Source organism: Taeniopygia guttata, chromosome 5 (assembly GCF_048771995.1).
Source record: "Taeniopygia guttata chromosome 5, bTaeGut7.mat, whole genome shotgun sequence".
In the NCBI taxonomy this organism is placed as follows: Eukaryota; Metazoa; Chordata; class Aves; order Passeriformes; family Estrildidae; genus Taeniopygia; species Taeniopygia guttata.
The window spans coordinates 5947244-5971185 of NC_133030.1; the positions used below are offsets into that span (position 1 = coordinate 5947244).

Genomic DNA, 23942 nt, shown 5'->3' on the forward strand with positions numbered 1-23942 from the left:
CTCCATTTGAAGTGCACCCATTTAGTTTGGTGAAAAAATGTATTTGTGCATCTGTCTTGGAAGCTGTCTCTAAAAAGACTCTTTATTACTTTTTTAAAGCTCTGGTATTTCTTTTCCATATGTGCAGTGAGCAGGACTCCTGTGAGTATCATACTGATGCTTATATTGTCTTGAAATTTGTGAACTATTAATTCAAATGTAGATGCTGGTTGTAGCCTTCTGTAGCACTTTCCTTTGGCTGCAGCAAAGCTTTGACTTCCCTGGGCTCTTGAGCCATTCCATGGGAATGTCTGATGGTATAGGTAAGTAAAAATACAGCAGTGCAAGTGGGGATTGTCTCAGAAGGGGAACAGGAAACAGACTGACCATCCAAAGTAGGATAAACAATTGAACTAGATTTCCCTGACCAGCACAAAAATCTGTATTTTTCCTTGCTTTACAGACATTTATGGTAAATTAGTTTGAATGAGGAAACACTGTAATCAGAGAGGCCCCACAATAGTGTGTAGTGGGATATGGACAGCAGTCTGGTTGATAGAAAACTGTACAGCTTTGAAAAAAAATATCCTTCAGGTAACACTTTCCTCCTCCTTTGTACTGTGTAATGATGAGTGACTTCCACATGACAAATGTAAAAGATGGGGTTATCCTCAGTTAGGGGACTCCTTGCTTCTGTAGATCTATTAAGGAACTATTTAATTATTAAGTCACATCTTTTAGATCAGAAGCATGAGTATACACGTATACATATATATGCTTGGGCATATATATCAAACTTGATTTCTTTTTTTATTTTATCTTTTACTTTGGTTTTAAAATTTTTAACTCCCTGGCTATCTTCAGTTGCAGGCAGTTGGAGTCAGGCAGCCAGATGTCCACTGCTGCTTCGTGGACAAAACTGTGGTTTGGTGGGCAGGCACTTGGAGGGAATCACTACCTCCAGTATCTTTGTCCTGTACAGAAACTTGCATTGAGCATTCAAAGCTTGTAGTATGTGTTTGTATAACCAGGATCTATCTGAGCACATTTCCATGCTCCACAGTTTTGTACAGCTGCCAAATGCAATAAGACCAAATAAAATGTAGGCTTTGGTGGCATTCTTGCTAGCAAAGCTTCTTCAAGTGTTTATAACAGTAATTATGTCAAATTATGTAAATTAGCCCAGAAAAGAGTCCCATCAACTGGGTGGTGTTCAAGAATTTTATTGTTCAGGCTGTTTGTCAAGTCTTCTCTTAAGGAAGTGTTTATTTTGGAAATACTTTTATGCTGGAATGTTTTTTAGGTGTTTGACAGCTAATCCAGTTCAGTCTGTCTTACCACTTTTTCATTTAATCAGAACAAAGAGCTTGTAGTAAAAAAAAAAAAAAACACAAACAGCAAGTGATCAGAAATTAGACAAGGCAGAGAAGATAGAGGCAAGAATAAGAAAAAATATCAGAATTTTAGTAAAATATTATTTGAAACATGATCTCAAGGAAGCTGCTTTGGCAGGATGAGGCGTGAGGAAAGCAAAAGCTCAGGCTGTGGGCTGGTTTTGGCGAGGAGCAGGTGCAGACACTGCTGGCAGCAGCAGCAGCTCAGCAGCATTTGTCACTGTGCTCAGTGATGCCGCTGCAGTGATGCTGCTGCAGTGATGCTGCTGCAGGCTCTGGGAGGTGGCAGAGAAGGAGCTATGAGCTGTGGGAAACGAAGGCCAGAGCACCTGGGCAGGTGAGTCCTCAGGACATCTGTTGGAAAAAACTGCTTGTGGCCATCGTATCCGTTCTCTGATACGATTAGTTTTGTTGGTGCTCTGGAGAAGCAGTACATTCTCAGCGCTGCAATCAGGTTTTTCGGAGGACAAATCCCAGATTTGCGTGATTTTAAGAAGTCTCTCAGTCTCCAATCTGATTTCCCAGGTTTGTTGCTGATGCAGAGTCAGTTGCCTGCCCTACAAGTGAAATTTGTCTCTACATGCCTCACCTGGGTGGTAGCAGATCAGTTAGAAAGTTCATTTGCCTTGTTAGGGCTCCTCCAGAGGCATATCAAAGGCAAAAGGAGGAAGTTTTTCTGTAATTACTCTTTATCTTGAACTATCCTGTTTCTGTTCAGCTGGACAGGTATGTGACTATCCCATTCTCACCTGACAAGCCACGGTCTGGCTTTTTGCTTCTTCTGAGAAATGCAACAGGGGAGAGCTCTGTGTAAAAAGAGGCAAAAGAAAAGACCCCAGGCTGAGCTACAAATTGGGATTAATCATTTACAGCTGTTTCATACTTAGTTAATTTAACCAATTCAGCTTCCAGTGTGGTTTCCATAGAAAGGTAGGAAGAATCTGCATCTATAGGGACGGACACTCACCACATCCTTCATGGAAGAGAGAAGATGTGCAGGTCCTGCTCTCAGCACCATCCTGTTCCCATATCTTCTGATAACATTCCTTGTGCATGGTGTGGAGAATTGTGAGTCTAGTCACTGCTGAAGGTTTCCACAGGATGTCTTCCCATTCATAAATGCTTGGAGGGAGTGATTTATGCTATGGCCAGAAACTGTAAATAAAATTTTTTGCTGACAGCTGTAGTTACAATACGTATATCCTAAATATCATAGTAGGAATTGCTTGGGAAGGAAAGGTAAGACAGACAAGCTTATTAATTACTGAGTTGTTACAGGTATTCCTCAGATAAATATGATGATTTAGATCTTGCATAAATAGGTATTAGGTAGTAGATAAGGAGATCTTCTGTTTAGCTGTATAAAGAAAGAATAGACCTTAAAATTACTGAATTTACATCTTGTTCCTCCTGAAGACTTTTGCATTTAAATTACTCTTACACACCTTCATCTAATGAACATAAAGGTTGTGCAGTACTACATTACCCACTGCCACAGCCCAGGGAAGTACAGGAATGCAGCTGCATAGCAAGATTAAACTGATGAGCTGGGAAGCAAGAAGGGAGTCTCTGTACCAATTTCAGATGCTCCCTTGCTGAGCACAGAGTGCAGAAGCAGAGCCCAACACCATTTTACAGCAGTCTAATTCTAATGTCCACTCCTGTTTTCATCCCATCCATTAGCCAAGGACATCAGCATACAAGAGGGATTCATTTCAGGAGAGCTCTGTGTGTCTAAGGGAACAGTGGCCCCCGTCCACTTCCTCAGGTTCTTCCATTGTGGGAGCCACAGGCTGGCAAAGCAGCATCACTGATTGATCAAGAGTTTGCATTAATGTGGTGTTTCTAGCAGCAAGGGATACAAATACTCTCAGTATGTCTCTGTAGCTTAAGACATGCTGTACTGCTGTAGAACTGTGTAATTAGGCAGTGCTGTTTGCCTGGCAGCTCAGAACAGAAAGGGATGCTGATCCTGTTAAAAGAGATACAGACTTTGATCCTGAAGGAGAAATATAAAGAAAAACAGAACCTAATTATTCAATTACATGAGCCAATAGACTACATTAAGCCCTGTATTTTTAGTGAAGCAATCTGATTTTTAAGTAACCAGTGTTGCCAAGTGGGGAGTTTTGAACCTCAGACATAAAAAAGCACTTCCACAAACCCCACGGCTCAGTGTTGGTGTAGAGGTCCAGTACATCAGCAGCATTTCTATATTTAGGTATTCTTTGCTGATTTTTGGATCAAATATTACCCTAGGTTGCCTGTACTTAATATTTGGACTAACTGAATAATTGCACAAGGTATTATATCTGGAGGATGAGGAAGCTGAACCATTGTTCTGCTTAAACATGAGAAAACTAGAGTTAATGTTTCAATTTGCATTTTTCTGTAGTAAATTGGTCTCTAACGTGTAACTTAATATTCTTGTCATATTTTAACATGACAATATGAATTTTAAAAGCGGTGTATTAAAATATTTCTTTTTTATTCACCATGAACTATGTCTTAATATAAGCCTATAAACATTTTAGTATCATTTATGCAGAATGGAATGGGGAAGTACAAAAATCTAAATGCACACAAGCTTTCTCCATTTTGAATACTTAACTGCAAGTTAAAACTAAAATGTATATGTGAAAAACGTGCACAAAAATATGGAATAGAAATACTACTATACGATACTGTGTTTTAACAATGGATTAGATTTGATTGGCAATTATTGCTAACTGATGCTAAATTTGTTTGTTAATTATTTCCATAGCTAGTGGTGACCAAAATTTCATTGTATCAGATTAGTTTTCTATTTGGAGTAATTTTCTAGCAGAAAGTTTTAATCTTTGCAAACTGGTGTAGAACTTGCCAGCTAGAAAGTTTTTGTGAAATACAGAGGTTTTAGTGGGTGCATTTGAAATCTTTTCTAGCATATCACATTATGCAGTATTTACTCTCCTGAGAACTGCATTTAAGCTCCAAAGACACTTGTGCTGAATTAATTTAGAAGGAAGTTAACACATACTCATGTTTTTCGTTCGAAACAGATACCCTATTTGCATATTTCAGCATCTAATTTTAAACACCACATTTATTCACAAATAAATTATTTGTTCGAGTTGCACATGGTTCTTCCTAATTTCAGCTGTCCAGGTAGGCTGCATCCAACAGTTGCAGGTGACCGCTGCTGCCAAGGCACTGCATGGCATTGGCATGGCAGGCATGCAAAGCAATGGCCAAATCCAGAATGTCTCCTACAACTTGAGTGAAAACCAGCACTCACCAAGTGAAAGGCCTGAGTTTCAGGGGATCTAAACTCTGCTTTTGGCTCCTCCTTTACATTACCGCACCAGTCTCTGCTTGGGTTCTGCATTCACCAGCTGTGGAAGGAGTTTTGCTGTTATTATTTCTAAATTCCCAGCTGAAAGCAAAACTCCGTCCCTATAAAGTCAGTAAAAGTTGCAACCTTAATCCCAGTGGAAACAAAATCAGTACGTATGTAAGCAAGATATGGCTACCAAGTAATTGTCTACAGTCTGAGATAAGAAGATGAGAAAATTGTTCCCTTGGAAATCAGATAGATCAGGATGAAAAAATTTACAAGAACAAAGTGTTTGTTATTCAGTGAAATGATCAGGCCATCAAGCCTGGTGTCCTGAAACCAAGAGTGGTGTCTCTCAGTATATCAGACAAAAAAAATAGATTCTTTTCATTACCGTGTGAGTAAACTGCACAAGGTTTGTGCTGCAGCAGCAAGGACATTACTTTCCCAGTATGAGTTATAATCAGATTTGTGTAGTTAGTGGGGAGAAAACTATTTTCAAAAACTAGACACTATCATCAGAGTCCCAAAGAGCCCAGCCTAAAATCCCGTGTTAGAATATGCAGATCAATTGAAATACTGGTGCAAATTCATTTCCTAATTTTCTTCACTTTGCATTCAATTTATTTCTTAGGCCCTAGAGACTGGTTTAATCATAAGGATATAATGATAATGCAAGTAGTTCAGTTTCTGAGTTAAAATGCATTAAGCCTCCTTCTTATGGAGCATTCAGATTAGAAAACTTAGATTAATTAAATACAACGCACACACAAAAGAAATAAAATTGTCATTTGGTATTTTTGTTTTCCAAGGGAGTTATTTCTCACAAATAATCTCATCTAAACCCCATAAACCTTTGGAAAACTGTTAACATGTCTGGGAAAAATATAAAAATCTTGGGTTATAAAAATATAAAAATCTTGGGTTTCCTAGCTGTGCTGAAGGGACTTGCTCATTTATCTGTCTGAAGAAGAGTAACTAGGTGTAACCTATGCTAAGGCTGGTAAATAGCAATGCGAAGTTGTATTCTTCACATCAGTTGTGTATTTAAAAGACATGTAGAAGTGGCACTTAGGGCCATGGTTTCATTTGGTTATGAAACTGATAGTGTTGAATTAATTTGTTGAATTCAATAACCTAAAAAGTCTTTTGCCACTGAAACACGTCTCTAATTCTATGTACCACAGTGATATATTACTTTTACTAAAACCAAACAGGAAGGCAAAACCTAGGAATATACAATTTGCTGCATCACAGATCAAAAAATTAATTAACTGGATTGATTACCTCATCCAGAAGACTGCCCCAGGCAATAGGGCAGTGCTTGCTGTTCCACAGAAATAAGCTCTGTTGTGAGCCAGCAGTTCACTGTAAATCCAAGAGGAGGATTCCCTTCCTGACCCCTGCTTTGCTCTTTGAGAAGATTGAGGCTTGATTTGTCTGAATGATTATCTCAGCATGCCTGAAAAAGAGTTAGCAGCACTCTTAAAATTAATTCAGCCCATCAAAAATATCAGTCAGTCACTGAATATTGATGTCTGAGACAATTAATTCAACAGGTTTCCTATACTCTCATAAATTATCAATAGCTGTAGCAAATTTTTAGTCTAACACTCCTATTTTCCTTAGAAACTTTGTTTACCAGTTCCTCACTGCTGTTCACAGGTATGCATACTTTTGAACACTAAAGGCAGGTCACACTAATTTTCATTCCCCTACTAGGCAAAGTCCTTTTTTTATTTCATGTTACTATATTTTGTAATTCCCCACCATCTGAATAGTCAATCACACTTCAAAACATTTTTGTTGCTTTTCTCTGTCTTACACTTCAAACATCTTGAAGCAAGCCTAGATCACAGCAGATGAATCAAGCCTGAGTTGTTTGCAGAAATAATTTATGTAATCTCAGGATGAAGAAGGTAACTTTTCTGAGCTTTTCACAAAATGCAGTATTAAAATAAATAAAGCAAACACCTCCAACAACTCCTGTCTTTTTCAAGATATTGTTTCACTACACAAGCAGCTGTTGCATGGCACAACAAATGAAAAGAAAGTAAAGAATTCTGGGTTTTAGTTAGAGAAAAATTACCCTGCAGAAAACATTGGTAAAGCATTAACTTTGGGTATTTTCTATAGGTCAAGTGTCACACACGACTCCAGAGGTGTTTAAAATGCAGGATTTGCCTATGTCCAACTCTTCTCCTACTAGAGGGAGTATAAAATGTAGCAGTTGTAGTTGTTGCTGTGAACTGTCATAGTTTAGAAACATATATTAAGTTCTAATTTAGTACTTGAGTATCAAAGTTGGAGCACTAAATAGCCAGTGAGCAATGAATGTGGTGCATTCTGAATATGGAGTTTTCTGAATGTTACCAAGTAGGACAAGCAGGCAAATTAGGGAAAAGGAAGACACAAGTGTGAACACCATTCCCTTTAGTGATAAGGAAAATAAAATCAGACATATCAATCTGTCAGTCATCCCTCACCAACATGCATCTCTGCAGCTTACTCCTTTAAGTTCTCAAAAAGGCAATTATTTCTGAGTCCTGTTACTGGTTACACAGGACAATTGTGGTCAGAAAAACCAAGCACATCACCCTCAGCTGCAGAGCATCAAGACAGTTCTTCCATTTCCACAAACAACTTGCTAGGTAGTCCTGGCTCTCAGAAGATCAACATAATACATCATCATCTGGGTTTGCTGCCAAATAAAAACCAAACAATGCATTCAGCTGTAAACTCTGCATTTAGCTATAATTATCAGGGCTATGTATGGATAAAGGATTCCCCTTTTAATCTGCTTTCCACTCTACCACAGCCACCTCCACCCCTGAGACAGTATTTAATAATTAATTACAAAAATCATATGCCTAGAATAGTTGTTTCTGCATGTTTTTCTAGCATGTCAGGAAGATTTCCTGGCCACTGCTGATAGAGTAATAATTCGTGTTTACTTTCTGAAAAATCTCTTAGTCTGGCTAATATATTCTTCTCCAAAACTTATGTTTTTGTAGCCTTATACCAATTTTCTGTAGTAAAATACATTTCCAGCTATCATATCCTGAAGAGCTTCTTGGTATTTCTGTGAAGGTTTGAATGTAATTATTTTCAAGTTATTATTTTCTTAATCTTGCTATTAACAGGACTGCAACCTATTTGAAATCTGTGATGATTTTTTAATATATGTGGAGGAATGTTAGTGATAGGTATAGATCCATGTGTTCATTTTCTAATTTTTATGCTGAATGTCTATAATTTCTTTTCTATTCCACTTACATGCTCTGTATGAAACTGCATTTCCTTGTACCAGGTTTAATTGCTTTTATTTTAATACCTGAATTAACAGTGTAGTGTATTTCTATATCCTGGAGAGAGTAAGCAAATCAGACCACCCAATCTAGAGTAAACAAAACAGAAAATGATTGCACAGACATCTAGTTACTAAAACCTGCTCTGGACATACAGATGAGGCTGCTTCATTTGATTTGTCACAGCTTCAGTATTCAAAATTTAGTGCAGCATTGTGAAAATTTAGCATTTATGATCATGTAAAACCTGAGCACTCAGATGTCTTGGGAGAGGAATGAGACAAAACTGTGATGTAGACATTGAAGTAACTGTTGAACGATGTATCACTGTCAGAGGATGTTTCACAGTATTTACACACTGAGTACCAGCAAGTGGATGTAAGTGCCTGGGTGGCAACCTGACAACAGAACTTGAGTGCAGGAGGAGGGAAAAAATTGACTTTTCCTTAAGAAATGGTTTGGCTGATCCCTGTTTTAACACCATTTAAGTTTACATTGTACATAGTAATTAGTTTTGTTTAATATTGGAAAAATAATTTCACATTTTAAGTGAGTCATTCACATTTTGAGTCTTGTAAAAATTCTCAATTGCTTATCTACCCTGTAAATAATGATCCAAATAGCTGAACAGATAACAATATATTTTTTATATATAAACCTGCTGTATATGATACTTCATATACATAAAAGCAGTTAAATGCACCTTATTTTCACAGCACTCATATAAAATATGTTAGGAAGCATGTCTTTGAGTAAGGGCAGCTATCAATATACTTCAGTGAGAAATATTTCAATTTAAATAGTTCAAGTTAATTGATGGAAGATTTGAACAGCAAAAGATATGTTATAGAGCATGCTTTACTTACAGCACACCTGTCAGACAAAGAGTTGGAAAATTTGTCATACTTCTTTGGATTCAAGAAGAAGTTAATCAGTTACCTCTATATTATATATAGCTATATCCTTTATACAGCTAAAAAGCAGAAAATTTAAACTGAATAACATCATCCAGTATTTCCAAGTAACAGGCAATAGTGAAAATGCATAAATTACTGGATGGGATAAATTATTCCAGTCTCCCAGTCTTTCTTACTGCTTCAACATCCATATGGAAGTGAAGCACACAGAGGAAAAAAAGACACCTTGTATAATTTTTTAGGATTAAATTTGGTGTAGCAACAGTCCCTGAAAATTTACCCCAGTATTCTGGGGAAATGCATGAGGAGGTCAAGTGTTCTGTTTGGAGTGGAGAGTATCTCATACACCTCACCATAATTCTTTGATTCAAATGTATCAAAGCAACAGCAAAGATTAGAGTTTCTGCCTCAAAGGCAGAGTGAGCATGTAAATATTTGAGGTCACTGACTGAGATCCAAATAGAAAATTAACAGACTAGAAAATACAATGATTTATACAGCGTATGTGATAGGAGACTGGATATACTTATTAACCTTTTAAGACCTTTTTCTGAAATATCCAGGTTTAGGCAAGTATGTTTTTTCTCTTTCAGGAAGAATAACATGAGCTTCATTATGATGAGCAAAAAGCAGGTTTAAACTCTGAAAGGAAAAGTGTTCACTTTAGAATAACTCCTTAAAAATAGCCATCAGTTTGATTTTCAGTAATGCTGACAACCTCCAGCACTCATTTAACATCCCTCTTCTCTACAAGTGACCAGGTATCAGCTTTGGTAACTGTGAATCTACCACCCTCAGTAAACCAAAAAAGATCCCATTGAACAGTTCAGCAAAGACTGTCTAATTACTTTGCACAACTTGCTACTGCAAGGGCTTGCAGGTATGTCAAATGGTGTTCTTAAGTGCCATATTATTGGATAAATTCTGCCTTAATGAAAGTCTGGGAAGGAAACCCCTTCCATGCAGCAGAAATGCAGTAAGTGCAATAACTCTAAAGGAAGTCAAAAGCATTGCTTTCCACTCTGTGTACCAGGATGTTGACTTGAGACAGTATTAACATTAAAAGTACACTTACAAAGCACTCAATCAGTTTTCTGTGTGTCTGAATACCAACAGGAGCTGAGAACATTGGTGCTTCTCACAGGAAGTGCTTCAATTTGCTTTGCAAAAACCATGCAGTTTTCAGTCAAACCTGTTAGTGCTGACATGTTCAGCCTTATTTTTTACAGAATAGTTGACCTGGATGCTTATTTATCCTCTTTGAGACTTCTACTGCCATTGAGCTGTCTCTCATCATCAGTGATCTTAATCCTAATTCTGTTCAATTGCACAGAATTTCTCTTGAAACTTGTTTCAGCCTACAGAATTATGTTTAATGTTTCATGATTAAAGACATTACCCTAAGCTATCAATTTTTGCCTTTAAATTGGAAAGTAGAGATCTTGCCTAGAATGGGGAAAGGAACCCAGATGGGCAACTTGCCTCTCAATGAGCATGTGGGTTTATTGAGGATAGAATGAGGCCGAAGGAGACGAAGGATGGTACAAACAGTGATGAGCACAAACTAGGGAGGATACACCATATGATGGGCATATCTTCATTTCCATGGGGAAGGGGGGAGTCTCAAGATGACACTTTTATACAGTTGTATCTTCCCAAGGCATATTCAGATAACTTTCCTTGGGACCGCCTCCCACACATTTGGCTTTAGGGTTCCAAATGCTAATGATGACAGCAGGCTGCAGAAACCACTCAGGAATTCTGTAATTTGGAGGCCAAGCCAGTCAGAGGAGCAAAAGACAGTGTTAGCTTTTGATGCCTCAGTTCTGCCTGCTCAGTTTTTTCCTGGAGTTACTCAGTTCTTGTGTTTTAATCCTTAGACAGCTCACTAATTCAGGCCTTGCAGCCTGTATGAGGTGCACTGTCAGCAACCCAGAGCTGACAGGACAACACCACTGTCCTAGGCTTGGACTGGGCATATGAAGAGATGAAAATGAACACAGTTAAGTAGAAAATTGTGTCAAGCACATTTGTCTCCCTCTCAGGATTTTTCATAAAGGTGCACAGAGAGAAATGAAAGAGAAAACAATTTCTATTTCTGCTCCTTGTTTTTCCCATGTGGAATGTGTTTGGAGAATTGCTTACCTGGGGTGATTGCTTGGTTGGATTCTGGTGAGGATTGTTTGAGCCTGATGGCCAATCCAACCCACCTGGGGCTGGGCTCGCAGAGAGGGTCACGACTCCTGTTAGAGTCAGAGAAAGTAGTATGTAGTTTGAGTATCCTCCTTTTATATAGTATATTAATGTATTTTAGCACAGTTATAATAAAGAAATGACTCAGCCTTCTGAATTGAGTCAGACATTGTCATTTCTTCACATTGGGTTCGCCTGCATTTACAATAGAAAAATAACAGGAAATTTTAAGTAACTAACCTTTCTCCCTGTTCTTCAGAGCAGTTCTTTCATTTCTATGCCTGCTGAAAGCATCTGTGTACACTGCACCCACTCTGAAGGCTGAAGCTGTGGCTCTGCGCAGGCTTCTCATCTCTTAGAAATAAAACAGCTTAGCTCCTAACAAGGCTTGGGACTTCACGTTTCCCTTTTGTGGTTAAGAAAAGCACATCTTGCTGGAAGCATCTGTGCTCTCTACAATACTCAATTCACACATATTAGACACTACTTAATTTTGGTGTCTCTTTTATACTCTATACAGCAGCTCCAATGTACTCAGCAGGGTGGTTTTCAGCAGCCAATGCAGTGCACTTCCCCCCAATCAAAATTAGCTTCCTTGGCTTTTTATGTCCCAATTCACTTGTTTCTGTTAAATAAAAGCCAGATTTCACATGAGGGCACATCAGAAAGAGCAAAGGAGTGTGAGGGAGCTCTTTATATGGTTTTTTTTGGTTGCTTGATTGTTTTATTTTTCCTTAGGAATGGTTTACACCTTGTTTGTGTAGCTGCCTGTATTGAAGTGTTTCTCATGAATACATTTACTATAACACCTAGATCTGCTCTACAAAATTTAGAAAAAACAAAAAAACATTGTCTCCACTGTGAACATCCTCCTTTCTCTACCCCTCCTTCCTCTACCAAATCCACATAGCATTTGGGCCCATTCAAGTGAAAGAAACCCTTAACCACTGAAATAAATGGAAATTAAGCAGAAAAATTCCAACTCTGCATGGCAGTCTTTAAATCTTAACACTGTGCCTTGCTCTACTGACAGAGCTCCAAGTGCTGTACTTCACAAAAAAATGGAGAGAGGGAATTCTGTTCCTCTCCTTATGCCAGTAAGTTAGAAATAACAGGAGAAGCCCAAGAGTACCATGCACAGAGTCATATCCCAAGTCCAGAAATGAGGCAAGCAATGGACCCAACTAAATTAGTTTTCTGACAAGACAAAGTGGGACAACTTTCTACAGCTTCCAGTGCAGGTTCTGAGCTGAGAATGTCTCAAGTACCAAAAGTCAGATGAGAGACAATCAATTAATTAAAGATACAAAGCTAGTTTGCATAACTAACAGCAACACAAGCGCCTCCAGCATCAGTTGAAAACGCAACAAAGTTAATCTTGATTTTGGGTTTAGGCAGAAACACTTTTAAGGTGTAATTGCCAACTCCCAGTTTAAGCCAAGAAAGCTGAGGTGCCATGCAACACTGAGTCTAAGCAGTGGAAAACCACACCCTACATCTTTAATCAAAAATAGAAAGGTCGTGTTATTCTAGAAGAAAAGATAACTGTTCCTTTCACAATGAGAAAATATCCATTTCCTCAGAGTTTTACATGTGAATAATCCAGTTCCGAGCTCATTAAATTAGCTTGGAGAAAATAAAAAATCAGCTTCACTACAATGATCTCTAGAAGGCCAAAGTAACCAAGGGAATGGGGGAATGAGATTAGTGATGGGAGGGGGTGTAGTGTGGGTGTCCAGGATAAGAGAAGAAATGGCATATAATAAAGTATTGACAAAATATTCATCCTAGTTTCTTCAAATTTCTTGTAAGTTGTGCCGTATTATTGTTTTTGGCTAGTTTGGAGTTTATGCTCCCACCAGACAGCCAAATTTAACTATTGTTATTAATACAAATGTCAATAACAGTGATGCAGCAGTGGGAAAATACAGTTCACTCAGCATTTCATTATGGAGGTGTATTAAAATGCCTCTGCAAGCCTGTCTGTCTAGGAAAGTAATCAGTGGAAATTTTATCAAGGCTGCACATAGACCTACTGGGAGGATTTATGGGAGCCACACGTTTTGAATTTTTGTGGATTATTCTAGAAATGGTCCCTCTTATCCAAAGCTATATTTAAAATGTGGAGCTTTCAAACCTAATTCTGTATTTCATTAACCAGGCCCAAAATGCTATTTTAGAAGTCACACCTTAGAGAAAGTTCTTGCTAAGCTTTATTGGTGGGATAGGAGGGGACCCTCAGCCACCTCTCAGAGTGAAGGAGAACCTGTACTGAATGGCACAAGCTGCCCTTGGGGAGCAGCCTGCTCTGAAACAGCACACAGCCTTGTTTATGCCAATATCCTTCCCAGTTATGACTTTATAATGCAAGGTATAACACAGACTTGAACAAAACTATGAGGTGGTGGGTTTTGTATGGAATCACATGTTTGGGTTTTTTACAGCAACTTTTTTTTCCCATTGTACAAATAAGCTTTTTTTTTCAATGCTTCTGCTCTTTTCATACTTCAGATGTACAAATCTACACCAACTCCTTTCTTTGATTTATAGGTTAAGCCAGTGATTCTCTACACAAGTGTCAGGGTTTGATGCTAGTGCAATGCCAGTGCCCCCATAAGAACACACCTTCCCCAAATGAGTGCTCTGAGATGCAACCAGAGACAGAGCTGAGCAGCCTCGAGCTTAAAAACAAAGAAAATAACTTTATTAATCTACAACTATAATAAAAGACACTGAATGCAGAATGAAAGCCTTCTAAAACTTTCCCCCTCCCTCCACCCAATTTCCAACAAAACAGTGAGACAAAACTTGGACCTTCAATCAAGTTACCACCCCTCAAATAATCAGTATTCAATCCATCAGGGGAGAGAGGAGTCTCTCTTGCACTATAGACCCCAGGAAACACAACTGCAGCCTCTGGTGTTTCCATGTCACACATGGCACTGCACAGAGAAAATCTGCCAGTGTGACCCTCTCCTCTCCATGTCACAGTGCTCTCACCATTGTGCATGGACTGAGACTGCTCACAGGGTTCCTTTTAAGGATGCTTTGCCAAGGACCAAAGCACAACAGTTTCACATTTTGGGACAGAAGTCCCCCCCCATTTTCTCCTCCCCTGGGGCCGGGGGTCCAGAGAACAGAGATCTCCTTTTCCCTGAAGGCAGAGGGCACCACCACACCCTCCTCAACTTCCTCTGTTCATTCCACTCCTGCCACTCTCTTGGCGTCACTGCAGCCGGTCATTCCCCTGGCTCAAACCACTGCATCCCCCTAAAATGCAGTCTCTGTTCCAGGAGAAACTGGTTCAGTCTATGGCTATACAAGAAAAGTCCAGCCAAAAGCCCCTCCATCATCTCCTCCCACCTAGGATTCTTTCCCATCTTCTTCTGACATCTCGGGCCCCAGGCCATTTCTCTTCTCTTTCAGATCAAGGAGGATTAATATTTCACAAAGATTTCACTGTCCAAGAAGGGGTTAAAAGTCTCAGAGATTTTAATCAGAGATTAAACCAGCCTGTGACAAAGGAACCTTCATTCCAAATCCAGCACTTACCTTGTCTCTAACTGGAAAGTTTTTCACAGTAGATGGACACTGGAATGTTCTATGACTTCTATTGCCCCACAGTAGCAATGCAGCAAGGTCAGTGTTTAACACAAACACTTCTTTTTCTTTTTTCCCCAATCTTTACAGGGAGGTCCTATCCAGAACCGAAAATCCAAGCGCTGCCTGGAATTGCAGGAAAACAATGAAAATGAATTTGGATTTCAAGTGGTCCTTCAGAAGTGCACTGGACAACGCTGGTCCATAACAAATGTCCTGAGAAGCTTATCATTATAGCAGACTAAACTTTGTACCCATTTCTTTTGCTACTGTGTAGCAAGTACTGCATTGTCGCCTGCTGTACTGTATTCCTCCTGCTCCCCATCCCCCCGGTTCCTTCTCTCCTCTTTTTTGTCTCTGATTTGATTTTGAGAGTGTGGTGAAATAGGGTTTGTGGGCTGGAAATAAGAAGGGTTTTTTTTTTTTTTCACAATGATGTTTTCACAACATTTATAGAGATGCTGAATGACAGGTGACGGGTAGGCTATCCTAAAATATTTTACAACCGTAAATATTAAGCAAATGGAGAATATTTATATCTCAAGCTTTTATTGAATAAAAAAGTCCAAATACTATTACTGTGTAGGTGTCTCCATGGAAATCCATTTGGAAGTTAAGTGCTGGTTTCATTGCTTTCATTAACCCAAGCCTGATCTCGGCATGTTGCTGCAGAGCATCAGAATTGTCCAGACTTTTGATAAAAAGTTCTACCTGCACAGCAATAGCTACGGCAAGGGAGGATTTTCTTCATTCTTTCTCTCCAGAGATCTGTCTAGTCCACTGTAGCTACTGGTGTGCAAATACAGGGGAAGGGTCTGGGGTGTAGAGGTGTTATGCCCCCAAGTATTTTTCCTCTCCAGTACCACTTAATAAAACCCCAGAGAGAACCCCAGGGCTCAAGTGAGGTGAATTTGTTGCTCAGGGAAGTGAATTTGTTGAAAAGAAGGAGAAAAAAGATCCACGAGAAAAGCAGCAGCTACTGGAACAAAAAGAAAATATAAACTGTTGCACTACGACACGAAATAACTCACACACGCATGCTAGATGCAAAAGAGGAAGTTTATTTCTGACTCCACAGTATATAGAATTTCAAAAGTGACAGTGGATTGGAGGATGAAATTGCCACCTCTCCAACCACACTGGTCAAACCAACAGTCCATCAATTCTCTCCTCTCACAAGAATGCAAAGAATCATTGCAAAGAAGAATGCAAAACAATCATTGTTTATATAAACATGCGTGAGAAACTCCAGTAGAAACATGTAAACATCAGAAGACATAGAAAACATTTTAATACTCTCAAAAGAGCAGGGCGACAGTAAACCCTGATATTTCACAGTGGGTTAGCCTCCATTTCAGTGGCTGAACTCTCCTTCCAATTCTTTATTGCTCTTACAACTCCTTTTTTTAAATGCAGGTGTTCCCTGGGTACTGCAGACTTGGGTAAAAATGGCTCCATCCAAGAGAAAAAGGTATGAATTCACTCTGCCTTTCTCCTGCCCTTAAGGAGGTGTGAATGCAATTCCATGTCACTTCATCTCTGCTCAGATTGGTTAGGAGAGAAAATCTGATGAGATAAACCAGAGCACTGGGATTACTAGAGTCTATTTCCAGCTGCTTTTATTTGTATATAAATTCCTTCTCTTTTATCTCCTTTCTTTTCTCTATTTGTTATTTTTATTCTGTTTTCTACCTTAAGCAACACTCTTAACCTGTTTTGGAGCTGGTTATGTGCCAGCCTGTCTTTTACAGACTGGCTTCACGTTGAGGATCAGCTCACAGCATTGCTTCCTGGGACTGTTCAATAAGCCTTGAGGCACATTAACTTAAGGTATTCAAATTTCTGCTGTATATATTATCATATAGCTAGAGGTATAGTTACAATACATCTGCTTCTCAAAGAGGAAAACTCTGAGCCAACAACAGGAGAAAAGTAATAGAGGTGGAGATGGGCTGAACACCTGACCTTTGAGTAACTGTGGAGGCCCCTCAGCCTTTCTGAGTAAAAAAACACACATTAGAATTAGAATGCAGAGTTGTTTTGAGCACTTCCTAATTCAACCATTCCAGATAAATGGGGAAGAATCTATATGTTCAGACAGAAAAAGCACAGAACACAGGCAGAGGAGCAGGAGACAAACTGAACTTTCTTCCAGCAACGATACCGAGGCTTCGGCGCATGGAGATGCAGCCACAAGAAAAAGAAAAATGCTGTGAATCATATCAGTCTCCTCTTGATTTCTCCAGGCTTGCTGACGTGGGCCTTCACTGTTTGGTCTGGGGATGTTATTTATGAACACTAGAAGGAAATACCTGGCAAAGACTTGAAAGAAAGGTGCTGAGCTCTGAAGTGCTATGTTTTATACCCTAATGAGTATCCTGTGTCTAGAATCTGCCCAGATAAGATTGGAGTTGCTCCTGACCACATTGCAGCAGTGTGCTGATGCCCATTGCCAAGTGAAAAAAAAAAAAAATAAGTACAACAAAAAACCACACCCTACTTAAGTGAACCACATCACAGTGCCAAACCAGAGAGTTGTAGAATGGTTTGGGTTGGAAGAGGCCTTAAAGATCTCTAGAATCATTCCTGCTGCCATAGGCAGGGACACCTTCCACTTGACCAGGTCAATTAAGCCCCATCCAACCTGCCCTTGATGCCCCCCAGGGATGGGGCATCCACATCTCTGGACAGCCTGTGCCTCACCACCCACACAGTAAGAAAATTCCTCCATATATCGAACCTAAATTTCCACTCTTTCAGTCTGAACCCATTACTCCTTGTCCTGGCACCCACGTTCAGGGCTGTACAGCTGAGCTTCCCTGCTACCCACCAGCTCCAAGGCTGCTGCCTCCCTTGATTCCCATGGGGTCTGCACTCAGGAACACTTTTGGTCAACAACCTTAGAGGGAATCCCTCAGTGGTGACTGTGGATTTAAATTTGAGTGCACTGCAATTCTGGTAACTACAGCAGAATTATCAGAATAAAAATTCTTGGTGGGAAACCCTATAAATCTGAACTTGGAACATTACTTTATACTGCAGCAATTTGGCTACAGGTAAAATACATGATTTAGAATATACTTTTCCCTTTGTTTTTATCATGGAGCAAACATTTTTATGTGATAACATAATAAAAGGAAAAGGGGTTTAAATCTGTGGGTAAACCTACCAAAAGGGTACAGTAAAAATTATGAGTGTACATAAGCATTACCATTATTGTGCTCTGAGACCTCAGGTCTCTGAACAGATTTTCTCTGACAAGCCTCTCAGAAAAACACAGCAGCACAAGCAGAACTGAACGACGTGGCCACATTTCACTGGACACTCTTAGCAATAAACTCCCTCATCACTACTTTTTCAGCTGCACAAAAATTACAGATAGAGGAACACTGCCTCACACTGTCAAAGAGAAAAAATAATCAAAAGTACCAAGTGGAAAATAAAACTTATCCTCACTTTCTGGAGAACTATAGAACCTTATTCAACCATCAGTTGCCTCAAAAGGTAAAAAAATATTCCCTAACAATAGTTGTTTGTATTTGGGGGGTTTTGAGTCTTTTAAGGAGGAAAAGCTAGCAAAGAGTACCATTCCAGAAGTCATAAAACTCCTCAACTGAATCTAGGGAGAGATGAAGATGACCAGAAAGATCCAGTCAGCTCCTTCACTTCTAAGGCAAGTATGGACCACATCCTCAGCACAGATCCAGTTCCCTGTCAAGTAACATAAGTATAGCAAAGGATATAATAATTAATTAATAAAATAGATATTTGAAATAGAAAGCATCCTGCATCCTTGTCATGCAAGAAGAAGCACAGGCAGAAACATCTTCAAAAACCATCATATGACCTGCAACTTGAATAAGCTCACTGAGAGAGGACTTCAAAGCTCTTTGCAGATTAAATGCATTTGAGTTACATCATTAGTCTTGCCATTTGGCAGAGGAGTTAAGCAGCTTCCCCCAGGTCACATGCAACAGCAAATCTCTACCACCAGCAGCCAGTGAAACATTTTCAGAGACTGAAATGGCTGCTGTGTCCAAATACCATTTATGCATCTGAGTGTCTTCACCAGTAATACTTGCCTACTTATACCTGCTTATACCAGTGCTTTAAAATCCTGCCTAAATAATTTATTAGTCTTTATAACATTCCCATGAAATAGTTAATTTATTTCTATTGTACAACAAGTTAAAATGAGGCATAAAGAAATACTTTGTCCAGCAATCTATAAACTAGTGCAGTATAAGAAATTACTAGACCATGATTTTTGAAGTGTATGTTCATTTTAAATCACCATGAAGACCCTACCCTACTATTTTAACACTCTCTCCAAACATACAGGTGCTGAGTTTAATCTACAAGCAGTGAAACATGATTTTAAGGAAAAAAAAAATCATCAAGGTATTCCATGTGACTACTAAAATACATTCATACTGTATTATGCAGCTAGAAACATTAATAAAATTATACTTTGCTAGGATAAGAGGCAGAAATGTTCATCCAAATCCATTGCACTGGAAAAAAGCAAAGCAGCAGAGAATGATGATACACTTTGCTGTTAATGGGAATTTAAACCAGACCAGAGTATAGCACTAAAATTTGGCAAGTTTCTCCTTAAGAACATAGAAATATATACCCTAAACAGTTTTTAATTTTGGGGTTTTTTGGGGGAGACGAGGGTGTGTCAGGCCTGGGAGTAAGGCAGCAAAAAGAATAGAGAATTAACTTGCATGTTTGTTATGTTTTGGGGGAATTTTTTTAATATTGCCATTTTCATTTTTTCTCTCCTAGAGCTAACACAGCAAACAAAGCTTAAATTGTAAAAGAAGAGCATGAAAGCTGTATTTGCACTGCAGACAGCTCAAGTTCGGGGCAGCTCCCACTAATCCCATGCCCTCCTAGCACTGAGAGCCAGCACTGCTTTGTCACAGGGAGACTGTGTAGAACTGTCAGAGGTGAGATTTACATGTGAAACACAGATCTGGAGCGTTCTGGTAATTTCCAGAAGTGACAACGGTGTATTGTTAATTGAATTTTGTCTTCTCAGGGCATTCAGTCCAAGGAGAAACACTTTCTAATAAATATTATTGCAATACCACTCACAGAACACCCATTCTTACAAGTACATAAGGAGTCATCATCCTTGCTCTGAGGAATTCACAGTTTGTAAGGCACATAAAAGCAGAGGGAAAGAATAGCACAGGCACAAATAAAGAAGGGCACTGGCTGATCTCAGGAGTTCTCCTCATGCAGGCAGGCAAACACATGCACAGGCAAAAATCATCCCTGTATTTACACTTCTGAATAACTTTTATCACCTGGGAAATGGAATAAAAACAGAAGAGTATATCCAGCCAAAATAGTAACAAAAAAATGAACCTTTGGGAAGATGTTTCAGGTTCAAAAAGAAAGCAAATTATGATTGCAGCAGCTTGCCAAGAAAACAGTAGTAGTTGTGCTGAATGTGAGGAGGACTGACAGAGATAAAGCTGGCAGCACCAGCCTGACAGAATCTAGAGGCACTGGTGCATATACAAGTCTTTATCCTGAGAAAGCCAAGCTGGAATACAAAGACACCATGAGCATTAAACCAGGATGAGCAATTCAGGTACTGGCATGATCAAAAGGAAATTATTTTTCTCCGAGTAGGCCTCTGGAAGAAAAGGTTATTTGTGTCTGCTGCAATGGGGTGACAGGCCAGAGGATGAAGGGAAAGAGAGCTTAGATTAAAGTTCTCTGGTTTCTAGGGATACAGGAGAAAGACAGGAGAATAAAAAGCTGAAAAGCAAAGGGAGAAAATTCTTTAGTTCCAGTCTGTTTTTGTTGTTGTTTATTATAGGTTTTGTGGGGTTAGGTTTTTTTAAAAGATGCAAAACTGACAAGATGCCACTGGTTCTTAAAATAAAAGATTCCTTTTTCCCTCTGGTTAAAGCCTGCACTGAAGTTCCTTTATGTTTAAAAATTCCAGACTTGCCACAAGAACACCCCAATTCTGGGCTTCTGGATCAATTGATATATTTGCATTTGTACCAGGCTCAATAATCAGCTGAAAAATAGAATAGCAACATGAAGAATGCTGGCCAAGAATGCACAAAATTGATGGGAAAAAATGGAAAAAAAAATGGAAAGGAGCTGGAGGTGAGTAAAGGGAAGTAAAGCATGGAGCAACTACAGGAACACATAAGCTGCTTGTCCCAAAGAACAAGTGAGGCAGGAGCTCGAGGTGAGGGATTGGGCACAGAAATCTGGGAGAGCTGATGGTGTTATTCTGTGAGAAAAGAACAAGGTTCTGAGGGAGAGGATGGCTGTCCAGTCTAAAGGAAACATTATAAACAAGATTTTTAAATGTTCAAAAGAAAATAAGTAACAAATAAATGTAGTTCAAAATCTAATTTATACAGCCTTGTACAGTTCTAAGTGCTAGGAGAGAACTTTCTAAGATATAACTTTGTGCTCCCCAAATAAAATTAAATATCTGACTGACAATTTTTTTTTTTTTTGTCTATATACAATTACTAACATGCAAAGACATGATAAGACTGAAGGTGAAAAAAAAAAACAAACCACAGAAAATAAATCAAGAGCATAACAACAGTGCCATGGTCCACTCATCCCTCATTTCCCATATGTACAGATCCCTAGTAAGTCACTATGAAAAAAAGTAAGCATACTTAAGATGAGCTTGTACTCATCTACAAGCTTAAATGTTGTGCTCTACTATGTCTTGAAGACAATTGCTTGTTATTATCCTGAATAATAAAAAATGCAGGTACAACTAAGCAACAGTATGTTCCGACACATAAATGTAGCATGGCAAAATACAATGTCCCAGGCACCATCAAATGTCTGCTGACATAAAAATATGCAACTGCAGATTCTTAAATCATACAATATCAATAGGAGTCCAGTGAGAATTAGTACAAAGACATTGATTTTTTTCTGATGGATTTTTTCCCCTGGGGTGAGACAATAAACAGTGACTGGAATACATAATCTGGACACTGTTATAAAAACTACTTTCATGCAGTTTAATTCCCATAAGGATAATGTTGAATCCCAGCACTAATAATTAAAAAATACAAAGCTAAAATGGTTTTCAATATTCTTTTTTCATGTTTTCTGTTGTTGCCTGCCCCAGGAAGCCAGAGAAGCAGAGTTTGTAAGTACCACACGTTCTCATTTGTTATGCTGTTCTGCACAGCCATGAAACAGCTACAAGATAACAATTCCACATTCAAATTACACTGTCAGTAAATGGCCTTTTTCTTTCCTTTTGGAAAGGTTTGCCAAGCCCCCCTGGGATCGAAAGTGGTACCATTAGAAGATGGATGGGAGAATATGGAGAAATAAACAGAAAATGCAGTTATTTTCCAGTCTGGTCTACCATAGGGAGGATTAAGAGACAAAATTATTGTATTGCCTATACTCCACCATAACCCCTCCAAAGTACAGTGGTGGTACAGGTGCCATCTAATGTCAGGAACAGGAGCAAATACATGGCCACACTTTCTACCAAAGACTGTATGTGCCCTTAAACATGGTACAACCTTATCTTACCCCCAGCTCCCACATCTTTAAAGAGAGATTTAAAAGATCTCTCTCATGGTTTTGAAAATTAATCCATTACAATGCCCATAGGGTTTGTGGATGACTGATCACCACATTTAGGAACACCTCCAGGGATTAAACTGACGACCTGCAGAGCAGACTGCAATTTTTCCAACTGAATTCAGGAATAGTTTCAATTACTAGAATCTTTAATAGATTCTGTGCAAGGTTGAAGCACCAAGATGTTTCCTATCACCATCCCAGTAGGAGCTGCCTCTGGGCAGTTTTCCTTATCTCCTGTCAATGGGCCCATCAGTGCCTTGCCACATGGCTCAGAGATACTCTCCAGAGCCACTTCTGTTTAACAGGTGATTTGTGTCTCAGAATAACATCAGCCCATGGTGAGATGCTCCGCCCAGGGGGAGGAGCCAGGCATTCCCACCTGGATAAACCCAGGCATTTCTAGACAGAGAGGCAGCCTTCCCACAGGTTTCTGAGAGGACCCAGCAACCACATCTGCCACTCCAAGGGGACTGCAGCCACTCCAATTTGGACTGCACGCTGGCCAGAGGTGGGTCAGGTTGTATTCTGCCTTTGTCAGTAGTCTTCCTTTTGTATCATTGCATGGATTTTTGTCTCCTTCTCCCAGTAAGTTGTATTTCTGACTTGGAGTCTCTCACTGGTTTTGCTTTCAAACCAGAACAATTCATAGTCCATGGACAAACTCCATATATCAGTGCAAGCTGCAGTTCCTGTGCTCTATTCTGGCTAGTAACTGCAGAGAAACATAAACAAGGCAAGGATAGAAAAACTGATAGTGAATCTGCACTGCTTGATTTTTTTTTTTTTTTTTTTTTTTTTTATTCTTTGTTATGGGATGATGACAATCTACCTGTGGAATGAATTCTGTCTTCTGCTGTGTTTACCATCTCCCAAGTAGTGTGATCTTCCAGTTACCACTGATACTGGCTTCTTCAAAGTGTTCTTTTTATGTGTAGAAATACTTACTCCACTCTATCTGAAAAATCTCAAGCCTCCAAAGAATCATTGTTATCAGCCCTTGTCAGTCTGACTCAGTCCATTCAAACCTGACATGACCTGTCTGGATTTACAAGGAGCTGCTTGCAAAGAAGTTATTTACTCTTGCTTCCTTCCACTGTTGAGGGAAATGGGATTCTCGTTCATAATTATTGATCTTTGAACTGCAGCTTTTCACAGCTCCCTGGACTCAGAAGATAAGCCAAATTCTTTTTCCTGCCCCAAAAGAACTCAAGTTTTGCAACTCAGTGGGATCCTAAGACAAGCATCAGCAACACAAATCTGTAAAGCATTACAAACCTCCAGGCAAACAGCATGTGTGACTTCCAGGTGTGACACCTGGGAATTGCCTTGTTTGAGCCCAAGACTGTCCATAAACAATTCCCTGGAGTTCTCCAGCAGGGATCCAGAGGTGGTGCCAGGACAGAAGCTCACTCAGCCAGCTCAGTGTGTTTTGTTGGACTGTGCTCACTTTCCAGGATTGTCCCTCTAACACAGCAAGCCCAACAGGAATTCCAGCTCCAGAAAACCAAGGTGGAAAAGCAATTTTCCCCTCCCAACTTCAGTATAATAATTTGGCATTAGACAGCTCTTACTTTACTTAGGAAAGGTAATTGTAGGGATGGAGACAGAACAGAATAAAAAGATA

The 23942-nt window shown here is 39.3% G+C and overlaps 1 protein-coding gene and 2 long non-coding RNA genes across 7 annotated transcripts in view; 1 reads left to right on the plus strand and 2 right to left on the minus strand.

Moving 5' to 3' along the window:
• GALNT18 (polypeptide N-acetylgalactosaminyltransferase 18) overlaps nucleotides 1–15282 on the plus strand; it is a 275590-nt gene extending 260308 nt beyond the window's left edge. For all 5 annotated transcript variants that reach the window (XM_032748975.3, XM_030273457.4, XM_032748973.3 and 2 more), the window contains one exon: nucleotides 14798–15282. In XM_032748975.3, coding sequence (XP_032604866.1) covers nucleotides 14798–14944 — 147 coding nt within the window. In that variant the 3' untranslated portion in view covers nucleotides 14945–15282. The remainder of the gene's footprint in view (nucleotides 1–14797) is intronic.
• On the minus strand, nucleotides 21–3365 carry LOC140684229 (uncharacterized). The gene is made up of 2 exons (XR_012056180.1): nucleotides 2341–3365; nucleotides 21–2179 (listed from the first exon to the last, which is right to left on the minus strand). It is a non-coding gene; the product is annotated as an uncharacterized lncRNA (long non-coding RNA).
• LOC115495385 (uncharacterized) lies at nucleotides 3863–14801 on the minus strand. Its single transcript, XR_012056179.1, has 3 exons — nucleotides 14660–14801; nucleotides 5977–6151; nucleotides 3863–4747 (listed from the first exon to the last, which is right to left on the minus strand). It is a non-coding gene; the product is annotated as an uncharacterized lncRNA (long non-coding RNA).
• Nucleotides 15283–23942: the final 8660 nt, after the last annotated feature.